At 41.6% G+C, this 21660-nt stretch overlaps 1 protein-coding gene across 2 annotated transcripts; it reads right to left on the reverse strand.

Annotated features, from left to right (window-relative positions):
- Window positions 1–700: 700 nt before the first annotated feature.
- Window positions 701–20760, reverse strand: wapla (WAPL cohesin release factor a). Of its 2 annotated transcripts, XM_053633910.1 has the most exons (21): window positions 20189–20760; window positions 19057–19396; window positions 17567–18161; window positions 17166–17437; window positions 14179–14285; window positions 13543–13632; window positions 13207–13356; window positions 12535–12671; window positions 12065–12176; window positions 11769–11978; window positions 11184–11295; window positions 10913–11010; window positions 9721–9797; window positions 9419–9579; window positions 8460–8575; window positions 8130–8342; window positions 6119–6326; window positions 5927–6015; window positions 5669–5764; window positions 4452–4547; window positions 701–2362 (listed from the first exon to the last, which is right to left on the reverse strand). In XM_053633910.1, the coding sequence occupies exons 2-20, from the start codon at window positions 19370–19372 to the stop codon at window positions 4482–4484; spliced, it is 3225 nt and encodes a 1074-aa protein (XP_053489885.1). In that variant the 5' UTR covers window positions 19373–19396; window positions 20189–20760; the 3' UTR covers window positions 701–2362; window positions 4452–4481. The 2 variants fall into 2 exon arrangements, with proteins under 2 accessions (XP_053489885.1, XP_053489884.1); XM_053633909.1 differs by lacking the exon at window positions 701–2362 and having other exon boundaries at window positions 2367–4547.
- Window positions 20761–21660: the final 900 nt, after the last annotated feature.

The raw sequence follows: 21660 nt of genomic DNA on the forward strand, positions 1-21660 counted from the left end.
GGTAAATACTTATGCAACATACTGTAAAACCCTAATTTGTAAACCGTGTGTTTATGAAAAGAACACAACCTTCACACCTCATTTGTTTGGACACTGCCGCTTTAGATCAGCGAACACACAGACACGCTGACTGTTTAAATCGTGTGTGTGTGTGTGTGTGTGTGTGTGTGTGTGTGTCCATTTCCTCAGGCGTGCCTTTGGGTATTTTGTCTTATCTGTAGATGATGAGTGAAGAAGGGTCTTTTAAAAAAAAAAAAAAAAAACCCCTCCTCTATGTCCATGTTCCTGATGGCCTGCATCCACAGAGAGGTTCTCTCGTGGCCGCGGGTCTCAGACGGAGGGGTGAAAGCCACATGCAGAGAAAATGACTCAGAAAGAAGACGACGAAGTAAAAATATAGAGGAGGCAAAATTCACACGAATATGGAGGAAAAGCAAAAGAGAGAGAGAAAGAGACAGAGAGAGATAATATGGTGCTATATATGCACACAGATGAAGAGTCGCTAAACGTAGCCAGTTAGCTAGCAACTGGATAAACTAGCTAACAATTTGCTAGCTATTATTAATGGTTAGCCATGAGGAAGTAGAGGAGGTGGATTTAACACAAATATGAAGGAAAAGCAAAAACAGAGAGAGAGAGGGAGGGAGAGAGAGAAAGAGAGAGCAGGAGAGAGGGAGAGAGAGAGGGGGAGGGAGAGAAAGAGAGGGAGGAAGAGCGAAGGGGGGGGAGAGAAAGAGGGGGGAGAGAGAAAGAGAGGGGGTGGGGGAGAGAGAGACAGAGAGAGAGAGAGAGGAAACACTCCAACATCAGATAACCACCATCATGATGGACAGAGCTTTAAAACGGTTGATGTTATGATTAGAACATTAAGTCGTATTAAAGGTTAGTGTTGAAGTGGTGTGTGTGTGTGTGTGTGCGCGTGTGTGTGTGTGTGTTTGAGATACACAGGAGACACACACTTTCTGATCAACTCTCCATCATCTCTCTGTGCTCCAGAATAAATCTGTTGCTACTGATGAAGAATCTCTCAGAACATCAAAGTGTGTTTCATCTCCACCTCGCTGATTGTGTCTGTCTCTGGGATTTACAGCTCTCATATCCGTGCGTGTGTGTGTGTGTGTGTGTGTGTGTGTGAGAGAGAATATTTATGTATCCGACATCACCTAAACACACTGTATACACAATCGGTGTGTAATTAATGTTTCTGCTGGCAGGTAACAACCAAGCGTGTGTGTGTGTGTGTGTGTGTGTGTGTGTGTGTGTGTGTGTGTGTGTGTGTGTGTGTATTCCATATCAGAAAAACATCCTTACACTGCACACATCATTCACACCTCCCAGCACACTGTCAGGAAAATGCAAAAGGCAACACACGCACATTTTATATATATATACACACATATAAATAAATAAAATCAATCAGATCTACATAAACACGACCATCCCAGTCCCCTGACCTGAACCCCATAGAAACCCTGTGGGGTGAACTGAAGAGGAGAGTCCACCAGCATGAACCTGGAAATGTGAAGGATCTGGAGAGGTTCTGTACGGAGGAACGCTCTCAGATCCCTCGCCGTGTGTTCTCCAACCTCATCAGGCGTTACAGGAGAAGACTCAGAGCTGTTATCTTGGCAAAGGGATGTAGCAGTGTTGACTAAAAGGGTGCTAATAATTGTTGCTCACCTATATTTAACAAAGATTTTTTGTTCTAAACCCGTGCTGTGTTTGTAATCGTTTGATGTCCATAAGAGCAGAGTAATTCAGTGAATTATTTGAACAAAAGATCGAAAGGTTAAACAATAAAGACAAGTTTTCACAGGCTTCTTCGCTCCTATGTACCGAGGGTGCCAATATTAACGGAGGGCGCTGTAAATACACACACACACACTCTCCACCCACACACTATGCATTCCGGGTGTAATTTCTCAAAATACTATAATTTGTTAATGAGGCAGGACAGAAGATAAAATGAGAGAGAAGAAAAGACGGACAGAATGAGAAATACAGAACGAGACCGCGTGTGAGACCGACAGAGCGAGAAACGACGAGAGAGAGAACGTGAGAAAGACAGAGTGAGAGACAGAACATGAGAAAGACAGAACGAGAAAGTGATTGAGCGAGAAAGACAGAATGAGAGTGTGCGTGAGAGAGAAGCGAGAGCGAGAGAGATGGACGTTCCGTCCTGCAGGGGGCTTCTGTCCTCCCAGTCCGATGAGGATCTTCTGAGCGTGAGAGCTCCTGTGGTGCTTCTGTTGTGCAGTGGGGATTAGTCTAACTGGAGCTTCTGTCCTGTCGGGTTTGATTACCTCTCAGCCTGCTGACTGAACTCCGACACCGCAGTGTGTTCAAACCACAGCCATGAGACCTGATAAAGTATCAATGCTTTTATTAAAGGTGGAATTATTTACAGGTAACCAAAGACAAGATTCTGCGCAAAACCGGGTAGAAAGTGTTTATACATACATTTATATATATATATATATATAGAATTTTATTTATATCCTGCAATAACCAAGAAAAAAAAAAACTAACTGTATAAAACAAAAAATTCAGGAAAACCCCCACTGAGCATTCAGTGGAACATTGTCAGCGATATTTACACAAAATATTTACATTTACACACACCTTTAATTCCACTCACAACCCACTCCATTTCATCTCAACACAAAACCCGCGCGGGACTGCTGCGGCTTTAAAAACCCGGAGAGAATAGTAACTCGGTATGGCTCGGAGAGAAACAGGACGCTTATTATTCGAGTTAGTTTGTTTAGTTCGTCACGGATTAAACGGAACCGAAACACGAACTGATCGAATTCTTTACGATCTGAAAATAAAAGACGGAAGTTTCAGGGTGGAATCGATCAAACCCGTACGTTCGAGCTGTAGTTTTGCTTAATTGTACACCAATCTATTTATCCTAAGAGGCTTTTTTTTTTTTTTTTTTTTTTTTTTTTAAGGCATCATTTTTTATTTTACAACACAACTTAAAAGGTAAAACACGTCAAAGAATCGATTCAGTGTCATGCCAAAGATCCAAAATACAGCAAACTAAAATAATCTAAAATCTATATACGGAAAAACAAACAAACAAAAAAAAAAACAATAAAAATCATGAAATGGTGAGAATTGCTTGAAATTAATTGATTAATTAATTTTTAAAAAATCTATTTCAGGTACAACTGTTTGCAAAGGATGAGAAGTCTCAAATAAAATTGCAATTGTTCTTTAAAGGTGCAGAAAGTAATATTGATATTTTTGGATCTGAATAGTTTCTTCATTTCAGGCTTCCTTTTAGCGCTAAGCCCCGCCCTCTTAAAAAAAAAAAAAAAAAAAAAAAAAAAAAGAAGCTATCCTGCTAGTGATGTGTACAGTAGCATAAGAAAGGGGCGTGGTCTGGTGGAAGGCTCTAGACATTACATGCTGCTGCTTCAAGCTGAAATCTTGAGCTATACCGAAAAACCCCCCACAAAAAATGAGCCCTCCTTTTCTTAATAATAATAGAACATTTAAGGTGAAATTGTTTAGTTCCAGTCAAAGTAGAACATATTTAATTAATGTGAAAATGTGTCTTGTGACCTTTAATTTACACACACACACACACACACACTTTATCATATATCTTAAGGTGGAACAGTTTCACACCAGGGCCTCACTGAATGATTGTGCATCTCCATCAACAATACCACCTTAAAACTCTAACGCTGGCTCTAAGTGTGATTAAAGCATGATTCTGAAATATTTATTAAAAACTAAAAATTCAGAATAATGATAATAATGAAATTATATCGATGCCAAAACTTAAATTTAATTCCTTAATTTTGCTCTTCGAAAAAATTCCCGAGACGAACAGTGTGCGTTCGTGTTACTGCTCTTATATTCAGACGTGTGAAATAATGAAATTAAATCAATTCCAGGTGCCATTATTATTATTTTTTTTAAATAATAAACTAAACACCGCATGATTTGCAGGTACTGCTCAAACCCTAAATCACGTATTGAAATATTTTCTTTAGTATAATCCCGTTCGTTGCGTGCATTTTTATTTCTGGCCACTGCAGAACATACACATACAGACTTTTGAAATTAAAACGTAGAATTTATTCTCCCTGTTGAGAAATCCTGTTTAACACCCAATAAGCTCCACTTAAATAATTCTATACTTTGTATATTATTCTTTTTTTTTTTTTTTTTTTATTATTTTTGAAAAATAATTCATTATTTTCACTCATTCTTGAAATGTTCGCTGGACATATGTCATTATTTTGAAATTTCCAAACAATTATTTAGACGCCATTAATTCACCATTGATGGAATTAAAAAAAAAATGGAGCAATTTAAATAAAAATGAAAAGCAACAGCTCATAATTGAACAGGTGTGTGTGTGTGTGTGTGTGTGTGTGTGTGAGAGAGAGAGAGAGAGAGATAAAAGTGTCTCCATATTGATGTTTACAGACTTTGGAGTTGCCAGCTCCTCTGAAATCCTGCTAACAGCGCTCCAGATAGTCGATGACGCGGGAGATGGATTTCTGTCCTGTGGTGCCCACTGCGCACTACAGAGGGGGCGGAACAAGGGAGTGTGAGACACACACACAGAGAGAGAGAGAAAGAGAGATTTCACAAGAGTCTCTGTGAACAGGCTGCCAGATATTTGAACAAAAACTCCAACAATACGTTTCTGCTAAAATATTAGTGACACTGAAGCTAATTTGTTGGTTGGTGCGATATTATCCACCTAACGTTGCTCCTAAAAACATAAGCGCAACAAGTTCTCTTCTCGCTCAACATTTCTGAGCCAACGCCATATTAATCAGAGTAGCAGAATGCAGTGCAGCTACACGACGCAGATTTGTGGCTAGTTAGTGATCTACGGGACGACGAGCACCATGTTGTTGACGGCGTATTAGCGTGAAAGTTAAAGCATAGGATGCTGATGTGTTTGAGTGGAGCGTACAGACGAAGCTAAAGCGCCGCCGCATAGCTTTCTTTAAAATCTCACTTTACCATTTTCAACCGTATTTCGAAACTGCGTATCTGGCAACCCAGATCTCGCGCCTCCTGTAACGCGCACCGTTTTTAATCGGAGTTTCACCGTCAGCTCCATGAGGCGCGTCACTGCCAGATGTTTTTAAAACACCATGATTAATTTCAGAGTGACGGATGTTTTGGAACAGTTTAGTCAGATGCGGCGCCTCGTCCCGGTCTCCGCTGGGAGCCCATTAAAACAGGAGGGAATGCAATCCCAAAAAGAGTGCAATCCCACAGAGCATTATTATAACGCATTTTATCTGTATACGCCGAGTGTTCGATAAATATATTTATCATGACACGAACATCACAGCGAGTAAGAAAACTAACAAACACACACACACGCACACTTTTATATCGCGACCTTCAGACCTGACCCATCATTAGCTAGCTTCTGTTTGGCTTCTACTGTTCCTAGTTTCCTAGCAACAGTAACCTCAGTGTAAACTCAAAACAATGCTGTGCGTTTCATCTTTAAATATTAATAACTGCACAAGTTCACAAGTTCTCCTTGAACACTATTAATATTAATGCGATGTAAATTTAGCTTTATTATGCAATAGATGTTATTGTTTATAATCCTTGTTATTGTTGTTATTAATGAAAAAAGCAATAACTTATTATTATAGTATTGTACACAGCTCACAGTCAGGTTCATGAAGTTGAGGAACTTCTTCAGCATCTCAGTCATGATGGAGAAATCTCCTTTAGGCAGGCTGTCTCTCACAGCCGTTACATTCACCTGTTACACACACACACACACATCAGTAAAAGACTAAAGCTTTCCAAAGCAACACAACCTGTATTACAGTGTACTGTAGCATTATTACATTCTTATTACTACAGTATAAACTGTAAGGAAGTCGATATAAAGGAAATTCCAGGTGATGGAGGTGGTACTGACCGGACTGTCCTGACACACACACCCCAGCAGCAGCGCAGTGTATGACGCCACTATACTGTCCTCCATGTGTTTCCCAGCATGATGCAGGACTAACACACACACAAACACACACATTGTATTTGTAGTGTGAACACCTGATGATTCCCACATGTGTATAGAGTGATGAGAATAAGTGTGTGTGTGTGTGTGTACCTTTATTAAAATCGAGCTCCTCCTCCTCTTCCTCTTTCTCCTTCTCCTTCTTGTCGTCCGTGTTATTTTCTGAGGCGACCCACTGCATCTCTCCGCTCGTCACCTGCCACTGCCCGCTCTCATCCGCCTGAGGCTTCGGTGCCTCGCTGATGATATCATCAGCCTGCGCCTCGGCCAGCACGGCCGCTCTCTCGCGCTCCAGGAAGAACTGCACACACGTGCGCACACATTTAATTTCTTAATTTCATGTGGATTAGATATGATACTATAAAGCCGCAGTAAATGCTGGATTAATCAGCACCAGGACAATTTTTATGATAACGCTAATGACTGTGTGTTAATGATTGTGTTATGATATCCTAACGAATCAATACAGTGACTCGTTTACCTTAACGACTCAGTGTTAGGATTCATATCCTAACCAATCAATAGTGATTTGATTACCTTAACGACTCAGTGTTATGATTCTTACCTTAACAAATCAATGCAGTGACTCGTTTACCTTATTGCCTCAGTGTTATGTTTTCATATCCTAACGAATCAACAAGTGACTCGTTTACCTTATTGCCTCAATGTTATGATTCTTACCCTAACGAATCAATAGTGACTCGTTTACCTTAACGCTTCAGTGTTACGATTCACAATCTAACAAATCAATACAGTGACTCGTTTACCTTAATGCCTCAGTGTTATGATTCATATTCTAACAAATCAATACAGTGACTCGTTTACCTTAACGCTTCAGTGTTACGATTCACAATCTAACAAATCAATACAGTGACTCGTTTACCTTAATGCCTCAGTGTTATGATTCATATTCATATGATTCATAACATAGATCAAACCAAAGAAATAATAATTGGCTTTCGGAGGAAAGCTCTCCCTCTGCAGCCTCTTCTTAGTGATCATAATCACCCAGCTCACTCTTTGTTCAGGTGGAATAACTCAGGATATATCCTAAAACATCAAAGGCTAATGTGGATCGCCACTCATAAGCCACTTTTTTAATAACAGTCTTCTGAGCCACAGTCAGACTGACTGCAAAAGACACTGAGGCTGGAGGGAAATCTCTCACCTCCCATCTTACTCATAGCAGGGACACTTCATTCATACGCTCGACGGTCTCTGAACGGCTTGTATTTTTAAAATTCGTACTGGCTATGCCCGATAGAGGTTTTATATAATCGTTTATTTTAAATTTCTTATATTTGTTAAATTAAATTAACATGTATATACAGGTTTTATTTGGCAGTGTTGTGTTTATTGACTGAGTGTTATGCACAAGAATTCCAATGTACCTGTACTGCTTTGTACCTGTGCAAATGGCAATAAATCAAATCATATCCTAACGAATCAATACAGTGACTCGTGTACCTTAACGCTTCAGTGTTATGATTAATAATCTAATGAATCAATACAGTGATTCGTTTACCTTAACGCCTCAGTGTTATGATTCATAATCTAACGAATCAATAGAGTGACTCGCTTACCTTAATGCCTCAGTGTTATGATTAATAATCTAACGAATCAATACAGTGACTCATTTACCTTAACACTTCAGTATTATGATTCATAATCTAACGAATCAGTACAGTGACTCGTTTACCTTAACATTTTCATAATGAATCAGTGCTAGGATTCTTATACTAATAACTAACTGCTGTGATTCTTATCTGAAAGAATCAGTTATGTGAATCTTTTGCATTAACGAGTTGATTTTTATCGTGCTCAATCAGTGCTGTGATGCTAATAAATCAGCGCATTTGAAAAATCAAATAAACAACAACATTTAAATATATATCAGTCCAAAGTTAACATGCTGATGTTTATATTATTATGCACATCACGGCTGCTGCGGTTTCCTTTCCACAATCTCAGAACTCTAAACAGTGCAAATGAGTGGTGCGACTCCTGTAAGCTGCTGCTCGCTGGTGGACTGTCACGGTACAGCAGGCACACAATACTGTCTCAACCGGTAAACATATTGTTCTTAATCGCACACCTACAGTACCTGCACCAGTGCAGCGAGAGCACTTTCTTTCGCGTCCGGTCTCTTCTCCTTCATATCCTCCATCTCCTTGTTGACCTTCTGCGCTTCCTTCTCTCCCTCCATCCTCCTGTCTTTCTCCGTCTCCGGCAGAAAGCTCGAATCCACCTCCAGTTCTACCAGACAGTGTCTGTTCCTGGAGCTGTACTCCACCAGGTTTATCAGCAGACCCAGACCCTGCACGCATGCACGCACACGCGCACACACAGTTGTCACTACATGCGTGTACCAGTGTTTTTATTGCTGTATGGTGCTAATAAACAGTGATGCAATGCCGGTGTTTTAAAGACGTACGAGCACACGGATGTCAAATCTCTGCTCCTGAGGGAGAAACTGAGGAACTTTAAGCACACTGTTCAGCACAGTCACGATCAGTTCATCCTGCTCGCCCATCTTAGTGCTGCCCCACTCTGTCAGACAGACAGACAGACAGACAGGTTATTATGATCATTTTTATTCATGTTCTACTTTAAAGTGCATTCTTCAAGCTCTTCAATATTTTAACGGAAAGACATAATAACAGGGACGTGTTTATACTAACGACTCTGTGTCAGGATCCCTATTGTAATGAATCAGTTCTGTGACTCCTTTATAATACTGACACATTGCCATGATTCTTAAGTGTCATGAATCAGTTCCATGACTCCTTTATACCAATGGCCCTGTGTCATGTTCCCTATTGTAATGAATCAGTTCTGTGACTCCTTTATAATACTGACACATTGCCATGCTTCTTAAGTGTCATGAATCAGTTCCATGACTCCTTTATACCAATGGCCCTGTGTCATGTTCCCTATTGTAATGAATCAGTTCTGTGACTCCTTTATAATACTGACACATTGCCATGATTCTTAAGTGTCATGAATCAGTTCCATGACTCCTTTATACCAATGGCCCTGTGTCATGTTCCCTATTGTAATGAATCAGTTCTGTGACTCCTTTATAATACTGACACATTGCCATGATTCTTAAGTGTCATGAATCAGTTCCATGACTCCTTTATACCAATGGCCCTGTGTCATGTTCCCTATTGTAATGAATCAATTCTGAGAGTCCTTTATACTACTGACTCTGTGTCATGATTCTTATTTTAATGATTCAGTACAGGAACTTGTTGATACTAAACACTTATTGTTGTGATCCTTACCCTAATGAATCAGTGCTGGGACTCTTTTAGATTAATGACTCTTTTATATAAATAAGAGTCAAAGAAAGCGTAAAATTGTGCGTGTATGTGTGTGTGTGTGTGTTACCATTATCATGTGTGAGGTTCAGCATCACCCCCAGCACCGCCCTCATACAATCCTCCACTGCTTTTCCCACGTTGCTATGGTTACTGTGAGCAGAGGCGGCACTAGAGTTGATGACATCACGGCAGTAGAGATGAATCATGGATTCGCAATGCCTCAGGGCCCTACACACACACACACACACACACACACACACACATTATAAAGACACAAATGACATATTACAAACACACACCTTAAAGTTCAACTGCTCTGTATCACTGAGTGACAATATCACAGTCTCTCTCTCTCACACACACACACACCTGGCTGACGAGATGATCAGTTGTGAGTCTTTGTAAGCAATCAGGTAGGACTGATTCTCTGGATTATGAACCGTCACCTGGCGAATGAACACACACACACACACACACACACACACACACACAATTACTTTGTGGATAAGTATAATTATAATAAAGGTTAACTTTTTTCCTTTTACATGATTCCACGTTTCCTTTTAAAACGGGGTGTTAGGACAGGGATGTGCCGAGAGAATGACTTATTCCCACAACAGCCAAGAGCTGCTGAAATACACCACATGCCCACTGAATCTAAACACACGGACAGCTTCTATTTTTAACCAGATGACAGCCGAGCGGTTGTTGAAGAGTTTTGGAGGATTTCTCTCTCTCTCTGTAATAAAATCAGCGCTGTAGCTTATTTCATGATCAGTTATGTCAGCGTTACCTTTCATCCCCAACATCACCTCAGTCACCATGAGACGGAGGCGTAATCGTCGACAGTGGAAAAATTGAGCGACCCTCTAAGGCAGGGGGGTATTTTATATCGAAAGCCGCGGAGAAGACTGTAACCTGCAAACTCTACAAAGCGGAGCTTGTGTAGCACGGAAGCACGACAGCGATGCACATACTTCCAAAATGCTACACGGCGTGCAAGGGGTTGGGGGAAACTGGTGCGAAGCGCATTGTCATTACATGCTGTGTCTGCGCGCTTGCAGTGTACATTCAGTCGATTATTATAACGGGAGCGCTCTAGTAGTAACGAGGCCGCGTTGCTCCTCACTCGATGCAGACGCGGTGATAAACAGCGGGAGCGCAAGATCGGTAATGTCTAATTAAATCGGACAAACAGTTGTCCTAAAGTTTTAGTCTGAAGTTTATATTTGTAACACTCAGTTTGTGGATTTTATTTTAATTAAACAAAAAAAAATGGTATTAAATGTTGTTTTCTTTTCCCTCTCCAGCCAATTACTCATTAAAATTAATCGTCCGATTAATTGATTACGAAAATAATCTTTAGTTGAGGCCCTACGGTATCGTCACGCTTATCTTAATAAATCAGTGGCGCGACTCCGGCGAATCAGTGGCAAAGCCAGGACTCCCAAAAATCGTGACAACAATGAATCAAACTCAAAACAAACAAACAAACAAACAAACAAAAAACACAAGAAAATAATACTGTTCAGAGACGGGAAAATAAAACGGATGCACTCACACTCTCGAGAACTCGTAAACAGCGCTCTGCTCCCCATAATGAGGCCACCAGGTTCTCATGATCATCATCTGTATCTAGGTTTTCCACACACTCTTTCACTGAGACAGACACAGGCAGGGAATTAATTTATAGTACCATATTAATGTCAGTAGTAGTGTAACGACAGAGCTGCAAGACGACACAATACTTAACTCTGAAATAACATTACTACTATGAAAACCACCGTATTAGACTGAACAATAAGCGCTGTACACTTATAACGTGTGTGTACCTTTATCTATGATGTGGTCCAGTCCCCCCAGTAACCGGAGCTCTTCTTTAAACCAGTCTCCTGCTCTTTTAGATGTCAGTGAGAGAAGAGTCTCCATCGCCAGGTGACCCGTCTGAAAAACCAAAAAAAACCCAAAACACTCTTCATTCTCCTAAAGGATCAGTGTCATGACTCTGTACAGTGTACGCTATACAGTGACGCTATTCTCCAAATGAATCAGTGCTGGACAGTGATTCTTTATCCTCCAAATGAATCAGAGCTGTACAGTAACTCTATTCTCCAAATGAATCAGTGGTATACAATGACTCTTTATTCTCCAAATGAATCAGTGCTGTACATTGACTCTTTATTCTCCAAATGAATCAATGTTGTACAGTGATTCATTTTTATCCTAAAGAATCAGTCAGTGGTGTACAGTGACTATATTCTCCAAATGAATCAGTGCCAGATGTGACTAAATGAATCAGTGCTGCTAATTAAGATTCTAATAATCTAATTAAACTAATGACTCAAAGACATGATTCTCATCCTAACGAATCAGTGCCTCAGTCCCAGCGGCTGAAAGGACTCGGAGTTATGACTCACAGTGATGTTGTCTAGGTCCAGGTGTTTGTTGTGTACAGTTTCACACAGTTTCTGTATTTTCTCCTTCACTTTGCTCTGATGATCCTCAGACTCGTCCTGTTCCAGCTCCAGCAGACGGATCATCAGCTCCAGACAGCCACGGTCCAGGTCCATATTGAGCCGGTCCCGACTGAGAATGTAGAGCAGAGCTGCCGTGCACAATGCCAGGTTCTGACCAAACACACACACACACACTTATTATTATTATTATTACTATAATTGCACAATGATCATAATTATATTTATGAAATAGTTACCGGATGTTGTGGTGCGTCGCTCAGCATGTTGAACACCTGAGCCACTTTTCCTCTCGCTCTCAAATGCATGCGGAAACTCGGCATGGCACAGCGTGTGGCTAAACTGATTATACTGCTCACAAACACACACACACACACACACACACACACACACACACAACCAATGTAAATGTAAACACTCAGACAAATATAGATAAAACACTGGCACAAAAAAAAAACATTTTGTGTGTAGATGTTTTTTGGGTGTGTACATAAGGCAGTGTGTGTCTGTGTGTGTGTACCTAAGGCAATGTGTGTGTGTGTGTGTACACACTGTTTGTGTGCGTACCTAAGGCAGCGTGTGTGTGTGTGTGTGTGTGTAGACAGTGTTTGTGTGTGTATATAAGGCAGCGTGTGTAGACAGTGTTTGCGTGCGTACCTGAGGCAGCGTGTGTGTGTGTGTGTGTGATTGTGTGTGTGTGTGTAGGTACCTAAGGCAGCGTGTGTGTAGAGGCTGTGTGCTCTTTAGTCCCGTCTCCAGATACTCAAAGTCGTCAGTAAATTCTTGGTTCTCTCCGAATTCCACCACGTCGTTAAAGTGCTTCACGTGCTGGACAACTGTGTACAGCTACACACACACACACACACACACACACACACCATAACTAGTACATGCTAAAAAATTATTTCATCATACCCGCTATAAAATCACACTATACTAGAGCATGGTTTATACGGTACAGTGTAACCCGCTGTGATCCCGCTGTTTGCTACGGACGCATTATACTCCATGTAATATATGCTAACCACAGTCGCACTACACTCGCTACACGTGCATGATAAATTGCATAATACGGACTATAATTGCACTACACTCGCTACACTCGCACGATAAATTGCATAATACGGACTATAATTGCACTACACTCGCTACACTCGCACGATAAATTGCATAATACGGACTATAATTGCACTACACTCGCTACACTCGCTACACTCGCACGATAAATTGCATAATACGGACTATAATTGCACTACACTCGCTGGTACAGTCACTGCATCTGTTAGTGCTCTTACGCCAATTTCCGCATTACGTTTATTCCTAGTGAATAATTGTTAAAAAAAAAAAAAAAAAAATTGTTTCCCCACAATGCACTGCTCACCTCCTTTTGTTCTGCAGTGGTAGTGTGTGGGTGGGGCTCAGTGGGCGGAGTCACTGATTTAGTGACTTTAGGGGGAGGTGGTGGGGCTTTAAACACGGTGTCGTCTTTTACAGAATTCATGTCTTTGTTCACGTTTGACGGACTCGGCTTCTGGAAAAACCACACACACACACACACACACACACACACACACACACACACAATTTTATATTTCTATAAAATGTCATCTCAATGCTTTAGCAATACTGTAACTACTGTAACGTTTATTGTTTTTTAAATAGTCACTAAGTCATTAAATAGAATTCAATGTCAAAGGGGTCAAAGGTCAGGACGTACAGGTGTGATGTCACTGTGTGAGGTGGGAGGAGCTTCCTCCGCTTCAGGCTGATTCCAGTGACGAGCGTTGTACACCGCTTTAGTAGGAATCTGAAACACACATCAAGCAATATCACAAACCACACAGACACACAGAGTGAGAGAGAGAGAGTGAGAGTGGGTGAGAGAGAGTGTGAGTGAGAGAGAGAGCGAGAGCGAGGGTGTGAGAGAGAGAGCGAGGATGTGAGAGAGTGAGAGAGAGAGTGAGAGTGTGAGAGAGAGCGAGAGAGTGTGAGAGAGCAAGAGAGTGTGAGAGAGAGAGCGAGAGAGTGTGAGAGAGAGAGCGAGAGAGAGAGAGCGAGAAACAGAGAGAGAGAGCGAGAGAGTGTGAGAGAGAGCTAGAGAGTGTGAGAGAGAGAGCGAGAGAGTGTGAGAGAGAGAGCGAGAGAGTGTGAGAGAGAGAGCGAGAGAGTGTGAGAGAGAGAGAGCGAGAGCGAGAGAGTGTGAGAGAGAGAGAGAGCGAGAGAGAGACAGAGAGAGAGAGACAGAGAGAGTGTGAGAGAGAGAGAGAGAGAGAGAGAGAGAGAGAGAGAGAGCGAGAGACAGAGAGAGATGGAGCTTTGTGATGCACTGTTGGGGTCAGAGGTTTCCCCGTACCTTTCTGAAGATTTTGCGGCTGATGGTTTTGTCGGTGTGTTTTCCCGCTCGGTCTCTCAGTGAGTCTGGACCGGCAGAGCCCGTCTCATCCTGCCACTCCTGAGGATCTGAAACACACACCCTCTAAATTCTGTCTGCTTTCACAGAAACACCTCCATACACAAACACTCTGTTTTACAACTCTCCTCCTGTGCTCTCGGTGCAGTGTGAAGTGTTTATCATCCAGCCTCCTTCGCCCCTCCTTCGCCCCTCCGTATCGTAAAGACATACAGTCAGAGACGCACCGTGGACTTTGGGGTGATATAAACTTTATACTGTCTAAACTGCTTCAGATTAACCATACAGACTGCCTGAGAGAACACAAAATACACTTTATAAATGGTGATGTTATTTATTGAAGCCAAAAAAAGGTACCCAATACCGACTGTATTTGCCCCTGTAGTTACTAATTCCCCAAAATCTATGAAAGTGCATTGATAACGGGGTTCAGCTGGACTAGACGTAACCAGACCTGATTACTGCAAACCCTGTTCAATCACATCTACACTTACATAGAACTTTTTCAACAGCATGAAGTTGGTTAAAAGATCTTACCCAGTAACACACTACACCAAGCTGAAAGAGATTCCAGAAATGATGAGGGAGAAGGTGATTGAAACACATCAGTCTGGGAAGCGTTACAACGCTATTTCAGAGGCTCTGGGACTCCAAAGAACCACAGCGAGAGCCGTTATCTCCAAATGGAAAAACACGGCACAGTAGTGAACCTTCCCAGAAGCTCTCCACCCCGGCAAACATCTCGACCACATCCTCACACGTAACCGCACCACACATTATCTTCTCATTACTCCTCTCCACACCTCTCACCATCTCTTTATCCAGTTTTCTATTTCTCTCCCTTCACCCCCTCCACCTTCAATCTTCACTCCTTTCCCCCTCACCGTGATTATATACTCAATATAAAAATCACACTATACTTGCTACAATCCCCACTATACTCACTACAATTGTACCGTACTCTCACAATAGCACAGCAGCTCTGCTCGTACCTACAGAGGAACAACATTCATGAAATGCATCAGTCGGGGTTTAGACCTCATCATAGCACAGAGACAGCGTTAGTTAAAGTAGTAAACGACCTTCTACTGACCTCTGATCAGGGTTGTGTCTCGCTGCTTGTGATACTATAGATCACACTATTCTCCTTGATAGATTAGAAAATGTAGTAGGCATTAAGGGAACAGTCCTCTCCTGGCTCAGGTCTTATCTGACCGATCGTTATCAGGTCGTAGATGTAAATTGCGACATCTCCGTGCATACCGAGGTTAAATTTGGTGTTCCACAGGGTTCTGTTTTAGGCCCACTGCTTTTTACTTTATATATGCTCCCTCTAGGTCAAATTATTCGTAAACATGGAATGATCTTCCACTGTTATGCTGATGATACACAGCTGTATGTTTCAGCGAAGCCAGAGGACAGACAGCAGCTTAGTAAAGTTGAGGAATGTGTAAAGGACATTAGACGTTGGATGACTATTAACTTCCTCTTACTTAATTCTGATAAGACAGAAGAACTTGTACTAGGACCACGTGTAGCTAGAAGTAATCTTTCTGATCTCACAGTAACTCTGGATGGACTTTCTGTGTCATCATGTGCAGCAGTTAAAGACCTTGGAGTGATTATTGACTCCAGTCTATCATTTGACTCTCATGTAGATAATATTACTAGGATAGCCTTCTTTCATCTCAGGAATATTTCTAAGATAAAAAATATATTGTCACTACACGATGCAGAAATATTAGTTCATGCTTTCGTCACCTCTAGACTAGATTACTGTAATGCCTTACTGTCTGGATGTTCCAGTAGGAGCAGAAACAAGCTCCAGTTAGTCCAGAATGCAGCTGCTAGAGTCCTAACTAGAACCAGAAGATACGCCCACATCACCCCGATCTTATCCACACCGCATTGGCTCCCAGTGAAATCTCACACTGATTATAAAATACTATTCTTAGCCTATAAAGCATTAAACAGTCTCGCGACACAGTATCTAAGCGAACTTTTGGTTTTCCATGATCCGCCAGGCCTACTTAGATCAAAAGATGCAGGCTATCTGACGGTACCTCGAATAGCGAAGGCCACAGCAGGGGGAAGAGCTTTCTCTCATAGAGCCCCACAGTTATGGAACAGTCTTCCAATTAGTGTTCGGGACTCAGACACAGTCTCTGAAAACGTATTTGTTTACTCAAGCCTACCCTGACTAGACTTTCTGTTACGCTAAGCACAGTCTCACTTAACAATCTCCTCTCTCCCTCTGTCCTTCTGTCGAGCCACACACGATTTTATGGAGATACTACAGATCCTGATCCTCTCCGCTCTCCGGACCTGCCTGATCCGTTTCGGATGCCCTACCTCTGGACGGATCTCTCATGTACTCCAGTTCCACATGGACGTTCTCGCTGTGGTTGCTGGGACTACGGTTGCTGCAATGGCCCTGGGACTGCAATCACCACATACGGTTTCGCACCCGGGTCCCCTTTGAACAGTGGACTAGATCAACAAAACAGACTTCATATTAAAACCCTAACGATCTTTCTTTTACTTTCACACTATCTGTTGTTCCCCATATGAGGACGGGTTCCCTTCGGAGTCTGGTTCCTCTAAAGGTTTCTTCCTCTTAACATCTCAGGGAGTTTTTCCTAACCACCGTCACCACCGTCTCACTCAATAGGGATTAATCCACACACTTAAAATCTCTATCCTGTGTTTATGTTTCTGTCAAGCTGCTTTGAGACATCGTCCGTCGTAAACTAAATTGAACAATACTCACTCCATTTGCACCGAACTCACACTGTACTCTCTGTAGTCATGAGTACTAATACCTGCTTATGCTCCTACGCGACTCTCAGTGATAGATTAGGACCAAGCTCATGCTAGTGTATAGATAATCTACGGCTTGATGCCTAGCTCTGACAGACTGCAGACTATACCTGTGTGGGCGTGTGTAAGATCCGGAGAGTCACTGATCTGAGGACTGTCCGCCGCCGCCATCCTCGTCTCCTCAGCGTCCTTCTTCTTCTTTTTCTTCTTCTTCCCGGGCCGGTCATCATCGTCCTCGCTGTCGCTTTCGCTCAGCTCGTCAAAGCCGAAGTATTTTATCTTGTAGCTGGTGCCAGGTTCGGTGTCTCCGTCCTCACACACTCCGTCCTCAAAGCCGAAAAACTCCAGCTTGCACTCCAGCTTAGACTTAGTGGGACGATGCCTTTATTTATTTATAATAAATAAATAAATAAAATAATAATGTTAATTAATAAATAAATACGTACATTTAAAAGACAACACTAAACTGCTGTACCATTGACTGTGTGTGTGTGTGTGTGTGTGTGTGTACCTGCTGTACTTGGGAGGCTGGGCGTCCGTCTTTCTCCGGAACGTCCCGGCGTCCCCCAGATCGGATGGCGCGGTGCTCACACACTCCTCCACGCTGCGTTCTATGGAGTCCTGGATGGTGACGTTACACACCGATACACACGATGGATGCAGCAGCGTGTAATCCCTCACGCGTCCGCGACCTTTCACCCCCGACGCCCCAGGCGCAGACACGCTCGCGGAGATGGTGGCGGCGACGACGGGTTTATTGCTGTTGTTTTCTCCTGACAGTTGGGAATTCTGGGAGTTCTCCGGTTCTCCTTTCTTCCCGGCCCTTCTGTAAATGCGGTCTCTCGCCGGTTTAATCAGAGGAAGCTGCTCGAAGTCGATCGGCTCCTCCGCCGTCTCGGAAGCTCCGGCTTCCTGTTCGGCAGGTCTGGAATTGTCCGACACGGTGCCGGTTTGTGCGGACGTGCTCTCTGTGAGCTCAGATGGGGAACTCTCGCGCAAACAATCTACAAAACCGTATGAGTCTTTAGGGGCGGGTTTTAAATTAGCTGTGTGTGACATGGGTTTAGATCCAGTGATGGCGGGGGAGGGGCTCTGAGCGGGCGGGGCTGAAGGAAATGAGAGAAAAACAAATGAAACTTTATTTAAATATTCTGTATATTCCAGAATGCTAAAGTGTGTTTAGATGAACATTCACTCCATACACTACAGCGACACTGGCACTGATGGTGAACAGGAAGGTTACTACGTAAGCCATAAATGTGAAACATTTAGTAGTAGTAATAATAATAATAATAATAACAATAATAAGGAAACTGAGAGCAGAATCAGGAAAAAATATGAGATCGGCTACAAAAACAAGAATGAGATCAGAAACAAGCGCTTGCAATGGAATCAGGAAGAGAAACAAACAGGACTGTGAAATAGGATCAGTGATTGGGAAGAGAAATGGGGTCGGGAATGGGACTGGGAGCAGGTTGGCGAGGAACGGGAACGGGATCCGGAATGGAAGCGCAAAGGGATCAGAAACAAAAACAGCAGTGGGATAAGGAAAGGAAAGAGACACGGGAACGGGAACAGAAACAAAACCAGGAACAAAATCGGGACATGAAAGAGAAACTAAAATAAAATAAAACTCAGGATCAGAAACATAACTGATGGGAAAGATAACTGGCTGGGATTTGAAGCAGCTTAAGGAATCTAAACATAATCGGGAACAATTAGGATTCAGATTCTGGAATGAGAACTTTATCTGGAACTGTAATGGGAACAAGACACGTATCCATTTGTATGAAACCTGAACAGATCGTCCAGTGGACGGTTTTCCTGCCAATCTGGAGTGGGTGTGTCCTGTCTACCTTTAGAGAAGCCACACCCCTTCTTGTACTCGCTACATTAATGATTCATTAATCCTCACCAGGACATAGTTGCACGTCTGAGCTGATCGTAACGTCACTGCGATGACATTAAACGTGTTATTTGTGGGCGTAAACTGGACGTTACCTGCGCTGGCTCCGCCCTTCGCGTTCTGTTCTGCCTCCGACCCTCGGGACGTCTCGCTCTGCTCCTCATCATCGCTGTCGAAGCCGAACGGGTCGTCCTCCTCGTCATCGCGCTCGAGGCGGGGCTTTTTGTGCAGCGCGGATGTGTCGGGCGCGGCAGGCGTGTGGGCGGGGCGTCTGGATCCCAGCTGTGCTTTATACGTCGTCTCTCCCCATTTGGTACTCAGCGTGGCTTTCCTGTTACCGAACACCTCCTCGAACTTCGAGTTCGCCTCGCCGCCCTTCCGCGTGTACGTCTTGCTGAACTTGGTCGTCATGGTGACGCACGCGTTACATATTCCCTACACGTAGACATAACCAGACGCGTCACTACGGTGACAAAGAAATCTAACATCCTACTCGTTATAAAAGCACATTATACAGGGTGTAACGTAGTGCGTGTTTGGGCCTCTTCAGTTCCAGTGAAGGGAAATTGTAAAGCTACAGTGTACAGAGACTTTCTATATCTACACGATCGCGTGCTTTAAACTATGTGTAAACAGTTTGGGGGAGGAGCCTCATATGGGTGTGATGTTCATGGGGTGCACATACTTTTACTCCTATAGTGCATAAACACCAAGACATCAAAATAAATCACAAATAATTTAAAAACAAAGCTGTAAGTCTTAAAATTACCGACTTATGTATTAAATTGAATCAAATAAAAATAAACATAGTAAATTATTCAACGTTAACTGACCTAAAAAAAATCTATTTTCGGTGAATGAAACGTGCAGATTTATAAATTATAGACCAGTATATCAAAACTATACATTAATACACTTTCACAAATTACAAATTCAACAATAAGACGCATATATTGAATTTCTTGCGTATAAAAAGATGTCAAATATTTGTTTTATTTTAAAATAATTTTCATCTCCATGATAACCGAGATTAACTGTTTGCTTAGCATTAGCTCGTAGTTATCCACAACTGCTATTTTATCTCATGCTTACACTCCGTGCACAAAGTTGAAATAAAATGCAAAAAATAAAACAGTGTGCACTGTGGCTAGTTCTGCAAATAAATAAATATTATGTTAAAATAATACAATAATAAAAGAGTAAATATAAAGCACACTGGTGTCTCACCTGCGGCCTGCTGCTATCCGCTCTGTGCTAACCGGCTAATCCGCTCAAACACACCCGCGCGCCTACAGCCAAATCAAATTAAATAATATATATAATATAAATATGCAACGCTCACGAAAATAAAACGGATGCAAAATTATATATTATATTTTTATATTATTATTTATCATCTGTTTATAAGCTGTATCCGCTCGACTATGACGCGCCATGGAAAAATAAGCCCCGCCTCTTCCGGTCTCACGAGTAACCGGATATATGTCACACAGAAACACTACTTTTAGATTATTTTCAATGGATTGTCGTTTCTACGGCATTACGTATCCAATATTGTGAACTAAATAAATAGAATAAATAGATTATTGTTTGTTTGTTTAAAAAAATAATTAATTACAAATATTAAACCGCTAATTTTATTTACTTTCGTCAGTTCATCCTGTGGAGCTTCGAGCTTGGCTGAGAGCCAGTGTAGCCAGAATACCCGGATGAGACAGCGGCGTGTAATTGGCTAGTGGGACTTTACCTCTATGGGAGATGTAGTTGTATGTAAAATGGACTACATTTTATACACTTCATGTATAGCTTCATGTTTTTCAACGAAAATATTTCAATTTCAGCACTATAGCTTTTTCCCCCTTTAATTTATTATTTAATTACAGACTGTTAATGACTAAATTTGGTTAAATTTGGAACAGTAAATACTACTTTGCCCAAATTGAAAGCCAAATTTTTAATTTTAAACACGCTTTAATGAAAAATGAAACTGCATGAAGTGTAAATTATTATATGAGAGTTTTAGAAGCTCTCAAACCACTTGATAGAATAATCCAGTCATTTCTTATTCCAAAGATTAATAATAAGAATAATGTTTAGATCTCACACACGGATTTAAAACTGTTGTGGACTCGATAACCCCCAAACACAACTTTCACTTTCAATATTGCATATGTTTATTAGGCGTCCTCAGATTATTCAATTGTTACTGTAACTTTACTGCTTAAAAAAATCCAGGTAATACCTTATCATTTAATTATTGATTTTTCATTTTAATGAGTTTTATTGTGTTTTAATGAGCAGTTCCAGTATGATGTTGCAGTTCTATATGTGACCACTAGATGTCACAAAAAAACTGTATAAAAATTTTGCTGTATAAAAAAAAAAAACACTTCACTGTAAAATAATAAAACAAACAAAAAACAGTCCCTTGTGCTCAGCGTCAGAACAAGAGGTTTCATGATTTATTAACAGTAATAATAACTATAATAATAATAATAATATCAGACATCCAGAAGGCAGAATTTGCTATTTATTATGGATTTATTTGTTTAGGTGCTTGTGTACTTCTGGTTTTGTTTATGTATTGATTTGACATTGGTTTAAGCTATAGGTGGAATCTCATCTTTACAGGATTTTACACAGATCGCTTAAAAATAAAGACATAGAGCATACATGGTGCGTCTGGGCCATAAAACTAT

Source organism: Ictalurus furcatus, chromosome 9, assembly GCF_023375685.1.
Source record: "Ictalurus furcatus strain D&B chromosome 9, Billie_1.0, whole genome shotgun sequence".
NCBI classification, from domain to species: Eukaryota; Metazoa; Chordata; class Actinopteri; order Siluriformes; family Ictaluridae; genus Ictalurus; species Ictalurus furcatus.